Source organism: Lepus europaeus, chromosome 8, assembly GCF_033115175.1.
Source record: "Lepus europaeus isolate LE1 chromosome 8, mLepTim1.pri, whole genome shotgun sequence".
NCBI lineage: Eukaryota > Metazoa > Chordata > Mammalia > Lagomorpha > Leporidae > Lepus > Lepus europaeus.
Genome location: NC_084834.1, coordinates 122412510 through 122430412, shown reverse-complemented (window position 1 = coordinate 122430412; position 17903 = coordinate 122412510). Strand labels below are relative to the sequence as shown.

At 45.7% G+C, this 17903-nt stretch overlaps 2 protein-coding genes across 10 annotated transcripts in view; one reads left to right on the top strand and one right to left on the bottom strand.

The window, feature by feature from the left end:
- Nucleotides 1-4670, top strand: part of FIP1L1 (factor interacting with PAPOLA and CPSF1) — a 71083-nt gene extending 66413 nt beyond the window's left edge. For 8 of the 9 annotated variants that reach the window (XM_062198828.1, XM_062198826.1, XM_062198832.1 and 5 more), the window contains 2 exons: nt 2513-2650; nt 3295-3527. In XM_062198828.1, the coding sequence (XP_062054812.1) occupies nt 2513-2650; nt 3295-3442 (286 nt within the window). In that variant the 3' untranslated portion in view covers nt 3443-3527. Of the gene's footprint in view, nt 1-2512; nt 2651-3294 lie in introns of all 9 variants that reach the window. The other variant, XM_062198833.1, reaches the window with a different exon arrangement.
- Nucleotides 4662-17903, bottom strand: part of LNX1 (ligand of numb-protein X 1) — a 78575-nt gene continuing 65333 nt past the window's right edge. The window contains exons 9-10 of the mRNA XM_062198834.1: nt 5597-5755; nt 4662-5216 (exon numbers count right to left, since the gene is read on the bottom strand). Coding sequence (XP_062054818.1) covers nt 5081-5216; nt 5597-5755 — 295 coding nt within the window. The 3' untranslated portion in view covers nt 4662-5080. The remainder of the gene's footprint in view (nt 5217-5596; nt 5756-17903) is intronic.

Sequence of the window (17903 nt, the reverse complement as noted above, 5' to 3'; positions counted from 1 at the left end):
GTTATTGCAGGGTCAGTAATCATTACTGAAAAATATTCTGCTTCTGAAACATTTAAGCATTAAATTCACTGGCGACGTCTGCTTACAGAGCACCTACTGTTGTACCAGACAGGTATACATGTTATTACCAGTTCTATAAAAACTGCAAATGCTTATTGCTGGTTTCATAGAGGAGACAGCGGAGGTTTAGTGAGGCTCAGTAACAGCCAGCGTTACTCGTTTCCTAAGTGGTAAAATCCGGATGGAACCTGGGTTCACGCTGCCCATAACCTGCGCGCTGTGGTGCACCGCCTGCCACCCTCCACTTACGTGGCACACAGCTGCAGGGAGGAAGGCGGCGCTGGGGATGTAGGTATCTGTGCACGTGTGCACTCATACAGCAAGAAGTGTCCCGCGTGGCAGTCCGTGGTGGCCTGGTAGCTGTGCCATGTGGCGTTGGTGTGGCAGTGCTGGAGCGTAGCTTTTGCCAGGACGTGGGTGGATTTGTTCCTTTGTGCTTGCGCTCTCTGCTGCCTTTGTCTGTTGCTCCCACTCAGATTTAACTTCTTGATATCTCATACAAATCACTAATACAGTTTATGTTAGGCATATTTTAGAAACTAAAGCTCTTTAGCATATAGTCTTCCAGAAGAGAATTCTACATGAGAAAATTTACTGACACAAGGTTGTAGAGTATGTTGGTTTATTTGCTGAGCAAAAAAAGAAGAAAAGTACTTGATTAAAAGGAAGCTAGCAGGAATCTCACTGAAAGGACTGGGAGGAAGACAGGTCTAGGGAGGTCAGGGAAGACCACCTCTGACCTTAGCTGTCAGCCCCAGCTACACCAGTGCGCGTGAGAAAGCAGAGCTGCAGCTGACAGGTATGCCTTGGGGGCTGTGGCCCATGCACCCCACGCACAAGTACAGGATGTTTTAGTGATTAGGATTTTGGAGTATGTGTAATCTGCATATTTTGTATGGTGTTTTGGAAGTCCTATCCATGTCTCTCTTTCGTATTCTATATGTATATGTTGTCTTTCTGTAGTTAATAAACAAGGTTTAAGAACTTTTAGCTGCTTTCTAACTCGTAGCCACTCTGAGCCGTATGTCCTTGGAATCGTAACTGTGTGCCCAAGATTTACAAATAATAGAAGAATTTTGGTTAGAAATCTGAGAAATACAAATGTGCTTTTAATGGTAGAGAAGCAAATGAAGATAAAACTGCTGATTATATTTTAAATAAGTTACAGAACCCATTTCTGCCCCCCCCCCAAATAAAAATCTGTCTTTTCCCCCCTCTCTCTATAGCTCTGCCTTTCAAGTAAATAAATAAATTTTAGAGGGTTTGGGGTGTGGCATTGTTGCACAGCCAGTTAAGCTGCTGCCTGCATCTCCAACGTCCCAGATGGGCAGCAGTTCAAATCTGGCTACTCCACTTCTGATCCAGCTCCCTGCTATGCACCTGGGAAAGCAGTGGAAGATGGCCCAAGTGCTTGGGCCCCTGCACCCACATGGGAGACCTGGTTGAACCTCCTGGCTTTGCGCTTTGGCCTGGCTTTTTGGGAGTGAACCAGCAGATGGAAGATCTCTCTTCTGTTTCTTTTTTTCTAAGTCTGCCTTTCAAATGAATAGGTCTTTAAAAAACAAAGAAGAAAGCAAAGCAGGGGTAGGCATTTAGCTTAGAGCCTAAGATGCCCATGTGCTCCTATCAGAGAGCCTGACTCCAGCTTAGAGCCCAAGATGCCCACGTGCTCCTATCAGCACGCCTGACTCCAGCGTAGAGCCCAAGGTGCCCACGTGCTCCTATCAGAGCGCCTGACTCCAGCTTAGAGCCCAAGGTGCCCACTTTCTCTATCAGAGCGCCTGACTCCAGCTTCCTTTTCTCTCCCACAGAGAGTTTATCAAAAGAATTTTCTTTTTAAAATTTATGTAATTATTTGAAAGAGTTAGAGAGAGACGCAGAGACAGATCTCATTCGCTGGTGCGCTCACCGCCAGATCACAGTAGCAGCAAGCCCTGGGCCAAGCAGAAGCCAGCAGCCGGGAGCTTCATCCGAGCCTCCCACGTGGGTGACCTAGCACTTGGGCCATCTTACACTGCTTTGCCAGGTATATTAGCAGAGAGCCGGGTCCGAAGTGGAGCTGCCAGGACACAAACTGGCACCTAGAGAGGATGCTGGTGTTTCAGGTCACGGCTCAGCTTGCTACGTCACAGTGCCCTCTCCTCGAAAGCATTTTTAAAAGCATTGCTATATAAAAGCTCTGTTTGCCTGGCAAGTGTGGTAATGCAGAACACAACTGGTCATTTAGCATCATGTGCTCTTACTGTATGTTTTGTTTTCTTATATTCTATCTAGTACTAATTTTGGAACAAGCCTTGTGTTACTATTAACTCAAATGTTTCCCATCTATCTATTCGCCAAGGTTCTGATATCTGGAGGCTTCTGGTTTGAACTTCAGGATCTTTATGAAAGCTTGAAGTTATTCAGAATTACATTTCAGTTGTCAAGAAACTTGTTTCTATTCCAATTTCAGTGACGAAGAGCGATACAGATACAGAGAATATGCAGAGAGAGGGTATGAGCGTCACAGAGCGAGTCGGGAGAAAGAAGAGCGGCACAGAGAGAGACGGCACAGGGAGAAGGAGGAGACCAGACACAAGTCCTCTCGAAGGTTTGCTCCTGAGTAAAGTCTGAGGCTGAGAGAGAAGCTGATTGGATTTTAGCCATGAAAGCAAATATTTACAGATGGCGCATAGAATCGATGTGTTCCTATTTGAAAGATTCAGAATAATCTGTGGTTCCTTGCAAGCTTCAACAAAGATTTTAACTCTAGCAAAACTACATTTAATATCCCAAAACCAGAATTAATGTGGAGGAAAAAAAATCATATATGAGAGAGAATTTGTTTACAACATTATCTCATTGAGAAGAAATTTTGGTGTATGGTGTTTGGTTCAGGTAAAGAAAATGTGGGGCTTGTAGTCTCCAAAAACAACACGAGCAACAAAAAACCAGCACTAAGTTCTAAGGCCTATTTCTGTGAAGTGCCTTCTGTGCTGATGGAGTGCTTCGGTTTCCTGTTTGCAGTTAGCCATTTACAGCAGAGTGCATGGCACTGGGACTCTGAGATGGTGTTGGTGAGATGGCCCTGGATTGAGTTCTGCATTGGAGTTACTTTAACTGATGTCTTCATGACGTTGGATTAGCTGAAGTCAAGTGTTGTGTAGAGAATCAGAGTGGCTTATTTTTGTCACAAAGTGTGTACTTAAGGGTTTTTAAACAGTACATTGTTTTTTTTTTGTTTTGTTTTTTCAGTAACAGTAGACGTCGCCATGAAAGTGAAGAAGGAGACAGTCACAGGAGGCACAAACACAAAAAATCTAAAAGAAGCAAAGAAGGAAAGGAGGCTGGCAGTGAGCCCGCCCCTGAGCAGGAGAGCACTGAGGCGGCACCTGCAGAGTAGGCGTGGGCGGGGCCTTTTGTGTACAGCAGTACCAGAACTAGATACTGTAAATCTTGTTATTTTTCTGGATAATGTTTAAGAAATTCACCTTTAATCTTGTTCTGTTAGTATGAAAAGTTAACTTTTTTTCCAAAATAAAAGTCAATTTTTCATGTTAAGTTAAAAATCTTTGTCATGTAATATTTAAAAAATAAAACATCTAGTGAAGTAATGTGAGTGAGTCACGTGTAGGGATTCCAGAGCACTGTGGCTGTGGTACGCGGTGTCCGAGAAAGGTCAGGCCGCGCCTCGGCCCCGGTTTTCTTGGCAATCAGCAGTCTCATCGAGGCTGCACCGCAGAACCATCAGAAGGCCCTCTTGAGTCTCTGTCTTCACGGCCGGGGCGTTCTTGTTCCTGCTGCGCATGGTCAACAACTCGGGCACGTGGTTGCTTGTACACGGCTTGTTTTGTTCCTGGTTTTTGTTTCTGTTTTTTCGGTGGGGGGAGACAGATGCAGCCAGCTCCCATCTGCTGATTTAATCCCTGCGACAGCCTGGACTGGACCCCGCTGAAGCTGGGAACCCGGAATTCGATTCGGGTCTCCCACGTGGGTAGCAGGAACCCAACCGCTTGAGCCGTTGAGCCATCATCTACTGCCTCCCAGGATTAGCAGGAAGTTGGAACCAGGAGCAGGAGGCAGGTACTGAACCCAGGTGCTCCCCTGTGGGACCTGTGTGTCCTAACTGAGGTCTTCACTAATAGGCTAAATGCCACCCACCCCGGCTTTTTGATGGCAGGATCTCACTGCATGGGGAAACTGGATGGGGCGGTTTAATATGTAAATTACACAGTTGGAAGGCATTTGGGTGGCCTCTGTGAAGTCACTTGCTCTGGTGTGGTTCCAGCATGGATCATTGTTAGCAGCGTGGATCCCCTCACGCCGGCTGGCGTGGCCCTGCTTGGTGCATTCTCCCAGGCTCGTTGGTAGAGCTGCACGTGCAGTTCCCGCCAGTTACTAGTTACGTTGTGAGGACAACTGAACGTCATTTCTTATTAAGCCACAAAAACCCAAGTTTGTAATTCTGTGAGCATTTTTAGGGATAACTCTCAGAGATAATTCTCCAGTCACATAAACAGATAACTTGGTATTTGAAAGAACAGATTGCTGGGTTCTTAGAAATGGTGCCGACAGAAGGAAACTTACAATTAGCATCACATACAAAAGGCGGCTATGGTTTGTGGAAAAATATTTATTTCTCATTTGATGAATGTTTTTCAGCAATGAATGCATTTTTAAAAATGCTCTTGCTTTAAATTAAAAATGCCCGTAATGTACCCTTTGCTGATCTCAGCCTAAACCAGCATTTGAGTTGATGATTTGAATTCGGTGGGCCATAACAAACCATTTCAGGTGCTCGAGAGCTTTTTATTGAGTACAAAATACAAGTGGAGGAGTACAGTGAAGTGCTGCATCCTAGATCAGACCATTCTGTAGTAGTTTTTATTTTTTGAGAGTCATATTTTCTGAGGTGCAATTGGCTTTATTGGACTAGGCCTTTTCTGACATTTTCACCAAGTTTTCTTTCACTATAAAAACTGACAAGATAAATACATTGTTCCAACTTAGCCCGTGTGTGATGTTCCCTGACCCGCTGATGCTACAAGAACGTGCCAGGCCAGGACACCAGGGTGAGAGTAATTCTTCCTCTGAGTTCTTTGAGCATTCGAGCCAGGCAGGCGTGCGTCATTCCTGCTGTACTCCGGCCGTTGACTGCGAGGAGGATGTCGCCGCACCTGGACAGGGCAACAGGAGGGATGTGTGCTTTCTTAGCTGGAGTTCATGCAGATTGATTTGGGTGGCCTAATTTTTGCTAGATTTGTTTGATTTTAATTACTTAAGGGTCCCCCCCCCCCCCCCCTTAGATTCTGTAAACATGTTCGTCATTCAGCTTGTGTTGAAAGGGACGCTCAAGGTAGAGTGACTGCAGTGTGGGGCCGAGAACACGTGTGATCATTTCGGTGCTTTATGTTAAATGCTATGTAAATGTTTTAATTTCTTACCCACCCTTCCCCCCAAAAAGAAGAGCCCTTATTTCAGATGGGACCAAGATTGTGTTGTGTCTGAAGCAAAGGAGCTGAATGTAAGCTCTCTGTGCAGTGGTCGTCTTTATTACCTGATCCTTCCGTCGTTGTATGCTGGTGTGCCTTCCACCACGGATTTGATAAAGAAAGGCTTGTTTCCGCTGTGTTCTTCATACCCTCCCACGATGCAGAAGCCCAGGCTGCCGGCCGCGTTTCTTCGTAGTGCAACGTCTTTGCAGGGATACAAGTACCTGGGATGGAACGGAAGTGGAGGACACGCACAGTTCAGTGTAACGGCTGGAGGCTGACTGTTGTGCCTGTATCTCCCATTCCTTCTGCTGGCATTTTTTGAGGCCAAATAACACCGGACAGCTCCCACCCAAATGTGCTTCGTAGCTCAGCAACCTCTGTGCTACAGCTGGCTTTTCATAGTTGATCCTTTTGTTTTCATAGCTGATTACCCTTAAAAAAGTGACACCACCTGCTCTGTTCAGACATCTACCAGGAAACAGTCTTATTTTCGACTTAAAGAGGACTTAATGCTTGAATTTGTCTTAGCAAGAAGTTGGGAATGCCTAAATCCTCTTTGATAAACAAAAGCAAACATTATGGCCATCGTATTTTTATTTACTGAGTATAAATTTTTAATGAACGCAGAAATCTTTTGAACAAATCATTAACATCAAGAAAATTTAAATGTAATGACTGACTTTGTTAGAGTTTATCTGACCTAGTGCTTATCTAGTTCTGCGTGTTTGACAGGTTACTGAGAAGTGTGCAGGCGTAATGTGAGTGGGATTGCACCTTCAGGGAAGCTAGACGGCAGACCCTGAGTAAGCAGCTGTAAGGGGGATGGGAGGAGCGAGCACAGCTCTGCGGTGGGTGGAAGCCTCCACCAAGGCAGGAAAGGAGAGACTGTACATTCTGGAACTCTCCATGGTCGCTGGCTCAGTGCTCGCTAGGATTGCCGTGTCTGCCACATGTGGGCTCAGTGCTCGCTAGGATTGCCGTGTCTGCCACATGTGTAGTCCATGAACTCTGAGAGCAACACGTTTTCATGTTGGCAAAAATCAAGATATGACTACTGTTTATAAACTGTACCTTCAAATAATGTTGCTTTTTGAAAACCAATAAAAGTCTCTTGTGAATAAGTGAAGTTGCTCATTACATTTGTCACCGATCTTGCTAATCAGGGTAACGTGACTTTTTTTCACGATGTTGCCAATACTCAGTTGAAATAAAACCACCTCTGAGGTTTAATGAATACATTTTAAATGTAGTGTTTTGTATCTGTTGTCCTATATATCATTTATAATAATTCGATAGCTGAAAAACATGAATTTCATTAAATGAGGAAACGACTTACTGTAAAATACCTGCTATTTCACAAGAAACCTTGATGTCAGTTGATGACTTCATCCTGTAGAAGCCGTGGTGCGTGGGATACCACGTTTTACTTAATAACTTACTGAGTGCTTGTGCACAAAGCAGGTGCGTGCCTAGCCCCCGACACCAAAGCAGTGGCATTCCCTGTGGGAGCCCCTGCGCCCAGTGTCTTGGAGAGAAGACAGTAATTAGAAGATGCTCTTCCCGGGTCATGGTCCTGGTCTGCAGACACAAACAGGTTCCTGGAGCAGGACTTGAAACTCCATGTTTCTCATCCTCGTGACCATCTCCACAGTGCTCCCTCTGGGGGCTCCTTCCTCGTAGTCCCTAAGTTCATGTAGTTGCTGCTGGGCAACACCAGAACTTCATCCTCTGAACTGTCCTGCTACCTGTCACCAACCTCCCCAGTTCACAGCCTCGGAACCAGGAATTTACATCCGGGTCAACTCCTTATTTTAGCTTCTACGTTTGGGAGAGGACATGTGGCACCTCACTCAGTAGCCGCTGGTTCTGTGCGTTCTGCTGCAGATGACACAACGTCCCCTTTGTGTGGCTGAATAATACTCCACTGTGCACACACCACACATTTTCCTAAACCACTCGCCCCTCTCCGGGCACCGAGGTGGACTCTGTCTGCTGTTGTGAGCAGTGCTGCAGTCAGCGTGGGGGTGCAGTATCTCACGTGCCGATTGCGCTGTCTTAGCTACGTGTCAGCAGCCAGATGGCTGGAGCCTCCTGCACCGCGTGAAGACGGCTAGTTGGCATTCCCCAGCGGTGTGTCCGGGTTTGCTCTGTATCCTCACCGGCATCGTGGCTGTCCTAGCTGGCTGATACGATACCTCACTGTTAGGACTGCATTTCCCTGCTAAGGACTACGCAGTTTTTCCTCTCTTTGTTGGCCATCTGTGTTTACTTTTTTATTTTACTTTATTTTATTTTTGACAGGCAGAGTGGATAGTGGGAGAGAGAGAGAGAGAGAGACAGAAAGGTCTTCCTTTTTTTGCCGTTGGTTCACTCTCCAATGGCCGCTGCGGCCGGTGCACCGCGCTGATCCGAAGCCAGGAGCCAGGTGCTTCTCCTGGTCTCCCATGCGGGTGCAGGGCCCAAGCACTTGAGCCATCCTCCACTGCACTCCCGGGCCACAGCAGAGAGCTGCCCTGGAAGAGGGGCAACCGGGACAGGATCGGTGCCCCGACCGGGACTAGAACCTGGTGTGCCGGCGCCGCAAGGCAGAGGATTAGCCTGTTGAGCCATGGCGCTGGCCTGTGTTTACTTTTTTGAGAACTGTCTTTAGATCCTTTGGCCTATTTTTAAATTGCACTTTTTTTGTTGTTGAGTTTTTTGTTCCTTACGTATTCTGGATATTAATCCTTTGTCAGATGAAGAGTTTGCAAATATTTTGTCATTGTGTCAGTTGTCTCCTTTGCTGTGCAGAGCTTCCTAGTTGGAGAGAATCCCACTTGTCTGTCTTTGCCTTATTTTGCCCAAGCATTTGGAATTTTACCTCCAAAAGCATTGCCTATATTGTAGTCTTGAAATATTTTCACCATGTTTTCTTCCAGTAACAATTAAGTTCTTTGGTCCATTTTGCGTTGATTTTTATAGTGATTGAGGTGGTGTGCATGTGGCAAGTTTCCGCTCTCTGCATCTGGGTATCCAGTTGTCCCAGCACCATTAACAGAAGAGGCTATCGTTTGTTCTGTCCATTTGTCTGTGTGTCTGTTTCCATGCCAACACCGTGCCCTCTGGTTCCTGTAGCTCTGTCATCCATCTTGAAATCAGGCATCGTAATGCTTCCAGTGTTGCTGCTGAAGCTTGCCTGGGCTCCTCAGTCTATTGTTTCTCTGCGAGAATTATAGGATTTTTTTCTACGAGGAGTGGTACTGCAAGTGAGGATTGCATTTTATCTGTAAAATTGCTTTGCATAACCGACATTTTAAACACTTCTTCCAACCCATGAACAAGGAAGGTTTTTTTTTTTTTTTATTGTGCCTTTTTCAATTTCTAAAAATTAGTGCTTTATAATGTTCATTGTAGAGGTTTTTCATGTCCTTGTACATTCATTCTGTGGAGGGTGTGTGGGGCTATTGTGAATGGGGCTTAGCAAGTTCATTATTGGTTCTGATTTTTTTATGTTGATCTTTTTCTTTAGTGAATTTGTGAACTCTAGTAGTCTTGGTAGTCTAGGTTTTTATGCGTATAGAATCATAGCATCTGCAAACAGATAATTCAACTTCCCCCTTCCTATGTGGAGGCCCTCTTTCTCTTACCTAATTGCTCTGGGAAAAACTTCCAGTACGATAAGAGAGTAGACAGCCTTGCCTTTTCTAGATCTTAGGAACACTTCCAGTTTTCCCCCATTGTATAATGTTCGCTATGGGTTTGTCATATAGTCTTTATTTTAAAGATTTATTTATTTGAAAGAGTGACACAGAGAGAGGAGAGGCAGAGAGAGAGAGAGAGAGAGAGAGAGAGAGGTCTTCCATCTGCTGGTTCACCCCCCGGTTGGCCATGGTGGCTGGAGCTGAGCTGACCCAGAGCCAGGAGCTTCTTCCAGGTCTCCCACACAGGTGCAGGGGTCCAAGGAACTGGGCCATCTTCTACTGCTTTCCCAGGCCATAGCAGAAAGTTGGATTGGAAGTGGAGCAGCTGGGACTCAAACCAGCGCCCATCTGGGATGCCAGCACTGCAGGCGACAGCTTTACCCACTACACCACAGTGCCAGCCCCATCATATAAAGTCTTTAATATAATATTGAGACCTGGAGCCACCGCTTTGGCGTAGCATGTAAAGCCACTGCTTGCAGTGCTGTCATCCCAGATGGGTGCCGGTTCGAGTCCCAGCTGCTCCACTTTTGATTGAGCTCCCAGCTATGGCCTGGGAAAGCAGTAGGAAGATAGCCCAACTCTTGGGCCCTGCACACACGTGGGAGACCTGGAGGAAGCTCCTGACTCCTGGCTTCGGATCAGCTCAGCTCTGGCCATTGTGGCCGTTTGGGGAGTGAACCAGTGCATGGAAGATTTCTCCCTCCCTCCCTCCCTCCCTCCCTCCCTCCCTCCCTTTCTCTCTCTCCCTCTCTCTTTCTGCCTTTGACTTTCAAATAAATCATTTTAAAAAATAAAGATCACTGATAAATAACTTTTTTTAAAAAAGATACAGACTGGCTGAAACATACTTCACCAACAAAGATACATGCAGACTGAAAGTGAAAGGATGAAAAAATATTCCATGCCGATGGAAAGCAAACAAGAGCTGGTGTAGCCATCCTACTATCAGACAAAATGGTCTTTAACACAAAAATCTTCAAAAGAGACAAAGAAGGGCATTATGTAATGATTAAGGGACCAGTTCAACAGGAATATGTGTCTATAATGTCTATGCACCCAATATCAGAGTACTTGGCTATTTAAAACAGATGTTAGTGGATCTAAAGGGGAACAGACTCCAATAATAATGGGGGACTTTAATAGCCCCCTTTCATCAATGGACTGATCAACTAGATAGAAAATCAATAAAGGAAAAACAGAGCTAATCTATACTATGTACCAAGTGGATCTAAATGATAGCTACAGCATGTTTCTTTGCACAGTTGAAGAATACATATTCTTTTTATCAGTGCGTGGAACTTTCTCTAGGATAGACCACATGCTAGGCCATAAAGCAAGTGATAGCAAATTCAAAAAATCAAAATCATACCATGCATCTTTTCTGATAATGGAATGAAGCTAGAAATTAATAACCTAAGAATCTCTAGAAAATATGCAAACACACGCAGCTTGAACAACATGCCCCTGAATGAACAATGGTTCACGGAAGAAATAAAAAAGGAAATCAAAATATTCCTGGAAACGAATGAAGATGACAATACAACATATCAAAACTTATGGGAAACAGCAAAAGCAGTGTTGAGAGAAGTTTATAGCAATTGGTGCCTACATCAATAAATTGTAAAGGCATCAAATAAATTAGCTATCAATGAGTCTCAAGGACCTAGGGAGACAACAACAAATCAAACCCAAATTTAGTAGGAGAAAAGAAATAAGAGAATAAACATTGAAACAAAAAAAAATTACGGTAGATCAGTGAAATGAAGAGCTGGCATTTTGAAAAAATAAACCAAATGAATACACCACTGGCCCAACTAAGACCTCAAAAAATAAAATCAGAGATGAAAATGAGGATGTAACAATGGATACCACAGAAATTAAAAGAATGCTCAGGAATTATTATAAATGGCTATATACCAATAAATTGGAAAATCTAGAAGAAATGGATAGATTCCTGGACGTATACAATCTACCAAAACTGAATCATGAAGACATAGAAAACCTAAACACATGGGGTATATCCTAAGGGAGGTGTGAACCTCCTAGGGGAAGGCACTCTGTTGAGATAGATAGGTCTGGGCCTCTGAATTTACAAGGCCTAAAGCCCACCAGATTATTATCAAGCCCCTTCTATCAGGTTCTATTTGCCTCTCAATCAGAAAAATTACTTGTAGCTTAGACAGCACCTTTCTTCGCTCCTCTAATAATGACTCTGTCCTTTGTTCTAGGCCCTGTCTAGTGCACTTGGGCCTCATTCCTTTGTAATCATAACCTCTACTCTACCACCAATGGCTCTACTCCCAACATGTGTGTACTGATGGTCCTCTTCCCCACTTAATGCTGTATAATTGTTCAAACCTGGTAAATGCCACTCTTAGGATCATTGGTTACTATCCTCACTCTGTCTTTTATGACCTTGTCTAAATATGATCAGAGTCGGCAAACTTGGAAGGCTTCCATAGCCTTGGCAACTCATGACTACAGCCTAGGATGGTTACTGGCGCCATAAACTAGAGTGTCAATTTGTTGGGTCAACAACAGGAGCCACTGTGCACTTGCTCCTCATGTGGGATCTCTGTCCTTAATGTGCTGTACATTGTGATTTAATGCTATAACTAGTACTCAAACAGGATGTTTCACTTTGTGTTTCTATGTAGGTGCAAACTGTTGAAATCTTTATACTAAATTGATCTTCTGTATATAAAGAAAATTGAAAATGAATCTTGATGCAAATGGAAGGGGAGAGGGAGCGGGAGAGGGGAGGGTTGTGGGTGGGAGGGAAGTTATGGGAGGGGGAAGCCATTGTAATCCATAAGCTGTACACTGGAAATTTATATTCATTAAATAAAAGTTAAAAAAAAAAACCTAAACAGATCATTAACTAAGACAGAGATTGAATCAGTGATAAAGACCCTCCCAACAAAGAAAAGCCCAGGACCAGATGGTTTTACTGATGAATTCTACCAGATTTTAAAGAACTAATGTAATTCTCAAGCTATCCAGAACAATTGACAGGGAGGGACTCCTGTATGTATGAGGCTCCCTGTATGTATGAGGCTAGCATCACCCTAATTCCAAAAGCAGAAAAAGATAAAACAAAGAAAGAGAACTATAGACTATATATCACTGATGAACACAGATGCAAATATCCTCCACAAAATACTAGCTAATCAAACCCAACAACACACCAAAAATATTCACCCAGACCTAGTGGGATTTAACCCTGGTAAGCAGGGATGGTTCAACATTTGCAAATCAATCAATGTGATAGATCACATTAACAAAGAATAAAAACTATATGATTATCTTAATAAATGCAGAAAAAGCATTTGATAAAATACAACATCTTTTGTGATAAAAACCTTAAGCAAATTGTGTATAGAGGGAACATTCATCAACATAATCAAGGCAATTTATGACAAACTCAAAGACAGCATCATATTGAATGGGGGAAATTTGGAAGCCTTTCCACTGAGATCAAGAACCAGACAAGGATGCTCACTTTCACTATTGCTATTCAATATAGTCCTGGAAGTTTTAGCCAGAGCGATTAGGCAAGAAAAAGAAATCAAAGGGACACAAATGGGAAAGGAGAAAGTCAAATTTGTACTGTTTGCAAATTATATATATATATATATATATATATATATATATATATATAGGGGAACTAAAGACTCCACTAAGAAAATGTTGGAACTCTCATAAAAGAGTTTGGCAAAGTTGCAGAATATAAAATTCACACACTAAAATCAGTAGCCTTTGTATATACAGACAATGCCATGGCTGGAAAAGAACTTCTAAGATCAATCCCATTCAAAATAGCTACAAAGAATTTAAATATTTTAGAATAAATTTAACCAAGGAGGTGAAAGATCTCTATGCTGAGAATCACCAAATAGTAAAGAAATAAAAGACACAAAAAATGGAAAAATCTTTCATCTTCATGAAGTAGAAGAATTAACATCACCAAAAGCAATTTATAGATTCAATACAATCCTAATCAAATATCACCAATATGCTTCTCAGATCTAGAAAAAATTATGCTAAAATTCATGTAGAAACACAAGAGACCCTGAATAGCTAAAGTAATATTAAACAATAAAAACAAAGCTAGAGCCAACACAATACCATATTTCAAGATATACTACAGGGCAGTTATAATCAAAAGAGCCTGGTACTTGCACAAAAATAGACAGGTAGACTAATGGAACAGAAGAGAAATGCCAGAAATCAACCTATGCATCTACTTGACAAAGGAGCTAAAATCAGTCCCTGGAGCAAGGACAGTCCCTTCAACAAATGGTGCTGGGAAAACTGGATCTCCACATGCAGAAGTATGAAACAAGACCATTTCCTTATACCTTATACAAAAATCAACCAAAATAGATCAAGAATCTAAATATTTGACTGAATACCATCAAATTACTAGAGGAGAACATTGGGGAAACTCTGCAAGACATTGTTATAGGCAAAGACTTCTTGGAAAAGACCCCAGAAGCACAGGCAATCAAAGCCTTAATAGACGTGAGATTACATCAAGCTACGAAGCTTCTGAACTGCAAAAGAAACACTCAGCAAAGTGAAGAGACAACCAACAGAATGGGAGAGAATATTTGCAAACTACAACTGATAAAGGATTAATATCAAGGGTTTATAAAGAGCTCAAGAAACTCAACAAAGTAATCCAGTTAAGACATGGGCATTTTTCAAAAGATGAAATTCAAATGACCAACAGACACATGAAAAAATGCTCAGGATCACTAACAATCGGGGAAATGCAAATAAAAGCCACCAGGAGGTTTCACCTCACCCCAGTTAGGATGGCTCTCATACAGAAATCAACAAACAACAAATGCAGGCGAGAGTGTCGGGGAAAAGGTACCCTAATCCACTGTTGTTGAAAATGTAAACCACTATAGTCATTGTGTAAAACAGTGTGGAGATACCTCAGAAATCTGAAAATTGATATACCATATGACTCAGCCACCCCACCCCTGAGAATTTAGCCAAATGAAATCAGCATATGAATGAGTTAGCTGTACCCCCATATTTATTGCAGCTCAACTCACAATAGCTAAGATATCAAATCAACTCAGATGTCCATCAACTGATGACTGGATGAAGAAGTTGTGGTATATATACACTATGGAGTACTGCTCAGCCATAAAAAATGAAATCCTGTCTTTTGCAACAAAATAGATGCAACTGGAAACCATTATAATGAAATAAACCAGTCCTAAAAAGACAAATCCCATGTTTTTCCTGATCTGTGGTAACTAATAGAGTGTCTAAAATTTAATGTTTAGGGGTAAAATTCACATTTTGAGATTCTATGATTGTTTACAGCCCTTGTCTCTACCGTTGAAGACCAGTGTTTTTTTCTTACTATTGGTTAAACTCTTTACTTTGTGTAGGGTTGATCTTACGAATTAACTGAAGGCAGATCATTGTACAAAGTAAGAGCAGGAATAGGACAGGAAGGTGGAGGACGGGTGGGAGCGTGGGCAGGAAGGAGGGTAGAGTGGAAAGTATCACTATGTCCCTCTACCTGTGTATGTGATACACAAGAAATTTACCTTAAAATTTTTAAGAAATTTAAAAAGCCAAAAACAACCATCATCAACAACAACAAAGAACGCTTTAAGAGTTTCAGGGAGGGAAAGGTTAAATTCTCGAGAGGAGGTCTGAGCTCCATGTGTGGTTCTAGCCTACGAGTCCAGACAAGGGCATGCTTTGAACGACTTCCAGATGTGGACCGTGGGCACTGAGAGCCCACAGAGGACACAGCACAAAGTCCCCAGTGCCGTCTGAGTCACCAGACCTCGGACAGCTCAGGCCGCGCCTGGCCGTCGGTGCACTGAGCCTGCACAGCTGTGTCTTCCTTTGCAACCACTGCCTGTTCTGGCTGCCCCAGCACACAGCCCCGCTCACTGGGGCCCTCTTCCCAGAGCGTCCTCCACACCTGCGGCCCCGACCGCGGCTGCCGTCCAGCTTCTCCGTCTGCTAACACGTTATAGCACTTTTCTTCCTTGGCAGAGTAGCTGGGCACCTGGCTAGATTCCATTAGGGCAAACACACTTCCTGAAAATCAGGCCAGCGAAAGGGGGAAATGTGTGACCGGGTAGACTTGCCGCTTGGAGGGGAATAACCGGGAACTGGAGACTGCGTGTAGCCGCCATCTCCATCAGCTCAGTGAAGTGACTTGCTGATGTGACAGGCAGCCTGACGTTCGTGCTGGGACACTTAAAGCCGACGATGCTGCCACGGGCAATCACGGAGAAGGTGGGGAGCAGTGCAGATTGGAGACGGGAGCATACCCCACCCATCCGGAGCCTATGGGGAGGCCACACACAGAATGTGGCTGAGTAGATGGACTGCTGGGGGGTGTGCACAAACCTCCAGCTCCGAAATGGCACAGTAAAGACCGCGCTTGCCCCTCTGCTATTGCAAACTCCGACGAGAGCCACGGGGAGACTCAGATACAGAAACGGCAACCCCATCACGAGCAGAGTGCGGTCCTCGTCTCTGAGAGCTGCCAAGGGCAGTCACCGGCAGGGAGGAGAGGAGGCGAGAGGCCAGCCGGCTGCTGGCCAAGAAGCAAGGTGTGTGTGAGGCGATGGGAGCCCGTCAGCTACGCCAGGCTGCCGGCGGGCGCCGAGGCGGTCGGGAGGGGCTAGGCGCTGTGTACAGCCCGTGAGGCTGCCCCCAGTCGGCGTGGGAGAGGAAACACACAAGAAAGCTTGTGCCGCCACAAAAAGCCGGTTCTGCGGTCAAGAGTCGGCCCCTGCGCCTGCCTCGGATGATGCCCCCAGCGCACAGCCGCCCGGAGAAGGGACCTCGCTCGCCGATTTCAGCAGCAGCAGCAGAGAGGGGCGAGCAGAGGAGGAGGGGCGGGGAGGCACAGGAAACACCGAGGAGAAGCACCCCCAGGAAAACGCAGCCACAGACCAAGAGGCAGGGCTGGAGGCAGCGAAGTGTGCAACCAGCCATGGCCTGGGAGACTCATACTCCCGAGTATAGGAGCTGGAACGGGCGCTGTGGTGTAGTGGGTAAAGCCTCTGCCTGCAGGGCCAGCATCCCATATGGCTGCCAGTTCTAGTCCCGGCTGCTCCACTTCTGATCCAGCTCCCTGCTATGGCCTGGGAAAGCAGTAGAAGATGGCCCAAGTCCTTGGGCCCCTGCACCTACGTGGGAGACCTGGAAGAAGCTCCTGGTTATTGGGCTTCATTTGGCCCGGCTCTGGCCATTGCAGCCATTTGGGGAGTGAACCAGCGATGGAAGACCTCTCTCTGTAGCTCTTTCAAGTAAATAAATAAATCAGAGAGAGAGAGAGAGAGAGAGAGAGAGAGAGAGAGAGAGAGAGAAGCTCAATGCAGAGACAAATGTCGAGGATCACGTGGTGAGAGGAGAAACCAGGGGCAGAGCAAGGGAAAGGAGCAGGAGGGAAAAGTAAAAACACCGTGGAGACGGCAGTGGCCGCCAGGAAGATGGACCCGGCAAACACGGTGAGGGATGGTGGGAACAGGCAGGAAACCCTGGGGCAACAGGACACGACAAGGATTTGGGAGAGAGGCAAGGAAGCCAGCAGAGGAAGACGACCCAGGGGAGCGGGAGCTGTTGAAGACCCGCCCCACGCGGAGGGAGGAGAGGAGGGGCCTGGCTTCCCCACACCCTGGGCGCAGTCAGCAGAGTGGGGGGTGAGGCGGCTGGGCAGCGGTCACCCGGCTGGGCAGACCCGCCTGTGGGCAGCCACGCTGCAGGCAGACATGTGCAAGTTTACAGCCTGGGGGTGAGGGAGTGCGTGCGCTCAGTAATGCAGCCCCTACCGCCCGTCCCACGGCCGCTCCGACGCCCCCACAGCAGGACCCAGGGATGCAACAGCGCCCGTGCGGACCCTCTGCAGAGGACGTGGCCAGCCTCTCCCTGAGCCTGGAGAAACACAGCAGAGAGCGGTCACCGGGTCAGGTACAACTTGCAAGCCTCTGCGTGCTTTTCTGTAGCCTCTGAGTTTTGGGCTGTTTCTTCTAGGACGTTCCCGGAAAAGGGCATGAAACGATCAATTCATGTTGTCGCAGGAAAGTTTGAGATCCATGCACGGTTTTTTCTCAACACCCATCTTCCGTGAAGTTTGGGAAGAGGCCTCGTGTGGCCGCAGGGAGAGGAACGAAGCTAAGAACTTCCGGGGCCTGAAAACCAGAGTTGCTCCTGTGCAGACGACACTTGAGTGACAGCAGGGCCGGCCGCAGGTGCAGGGGACAGGAGCACCCTCGTGGCCATGAGAAAGGAGCCTCCCCTGTGCGTGCCCACGTGAGTGGGTGATGAGCTGCTTCCAGACACAGAACCAGCACAGGCTAATTTGAACAGACTCTGGTTTCGTAGGGGGTGGTGTTTGTGGTCTCTGGCCCGATGGCTAAGTCCTGGTTCAGTTACACCCGTCCCGTATTGGAGTGCTCGATTTGATGCCAGGCTCTGGTTCCTGGCTCCGGATTCCTACTAACCCAGCCGTGGGGAAGAGCAGCTGTGGCTCCTGGGGTCGGGTTCCTGCTACCCACACGGGAGTCCCCAGTGGCAACCCCAGCTTCCGGCTTGTCCTGGGCATTTGGGGGAGGGTGCAGGGGAGGAGGGAGGTGATGGGGGCTTTGTCTATCCATCTGTATTCTTCTAAAAACAGGTTCACTAAAAACAT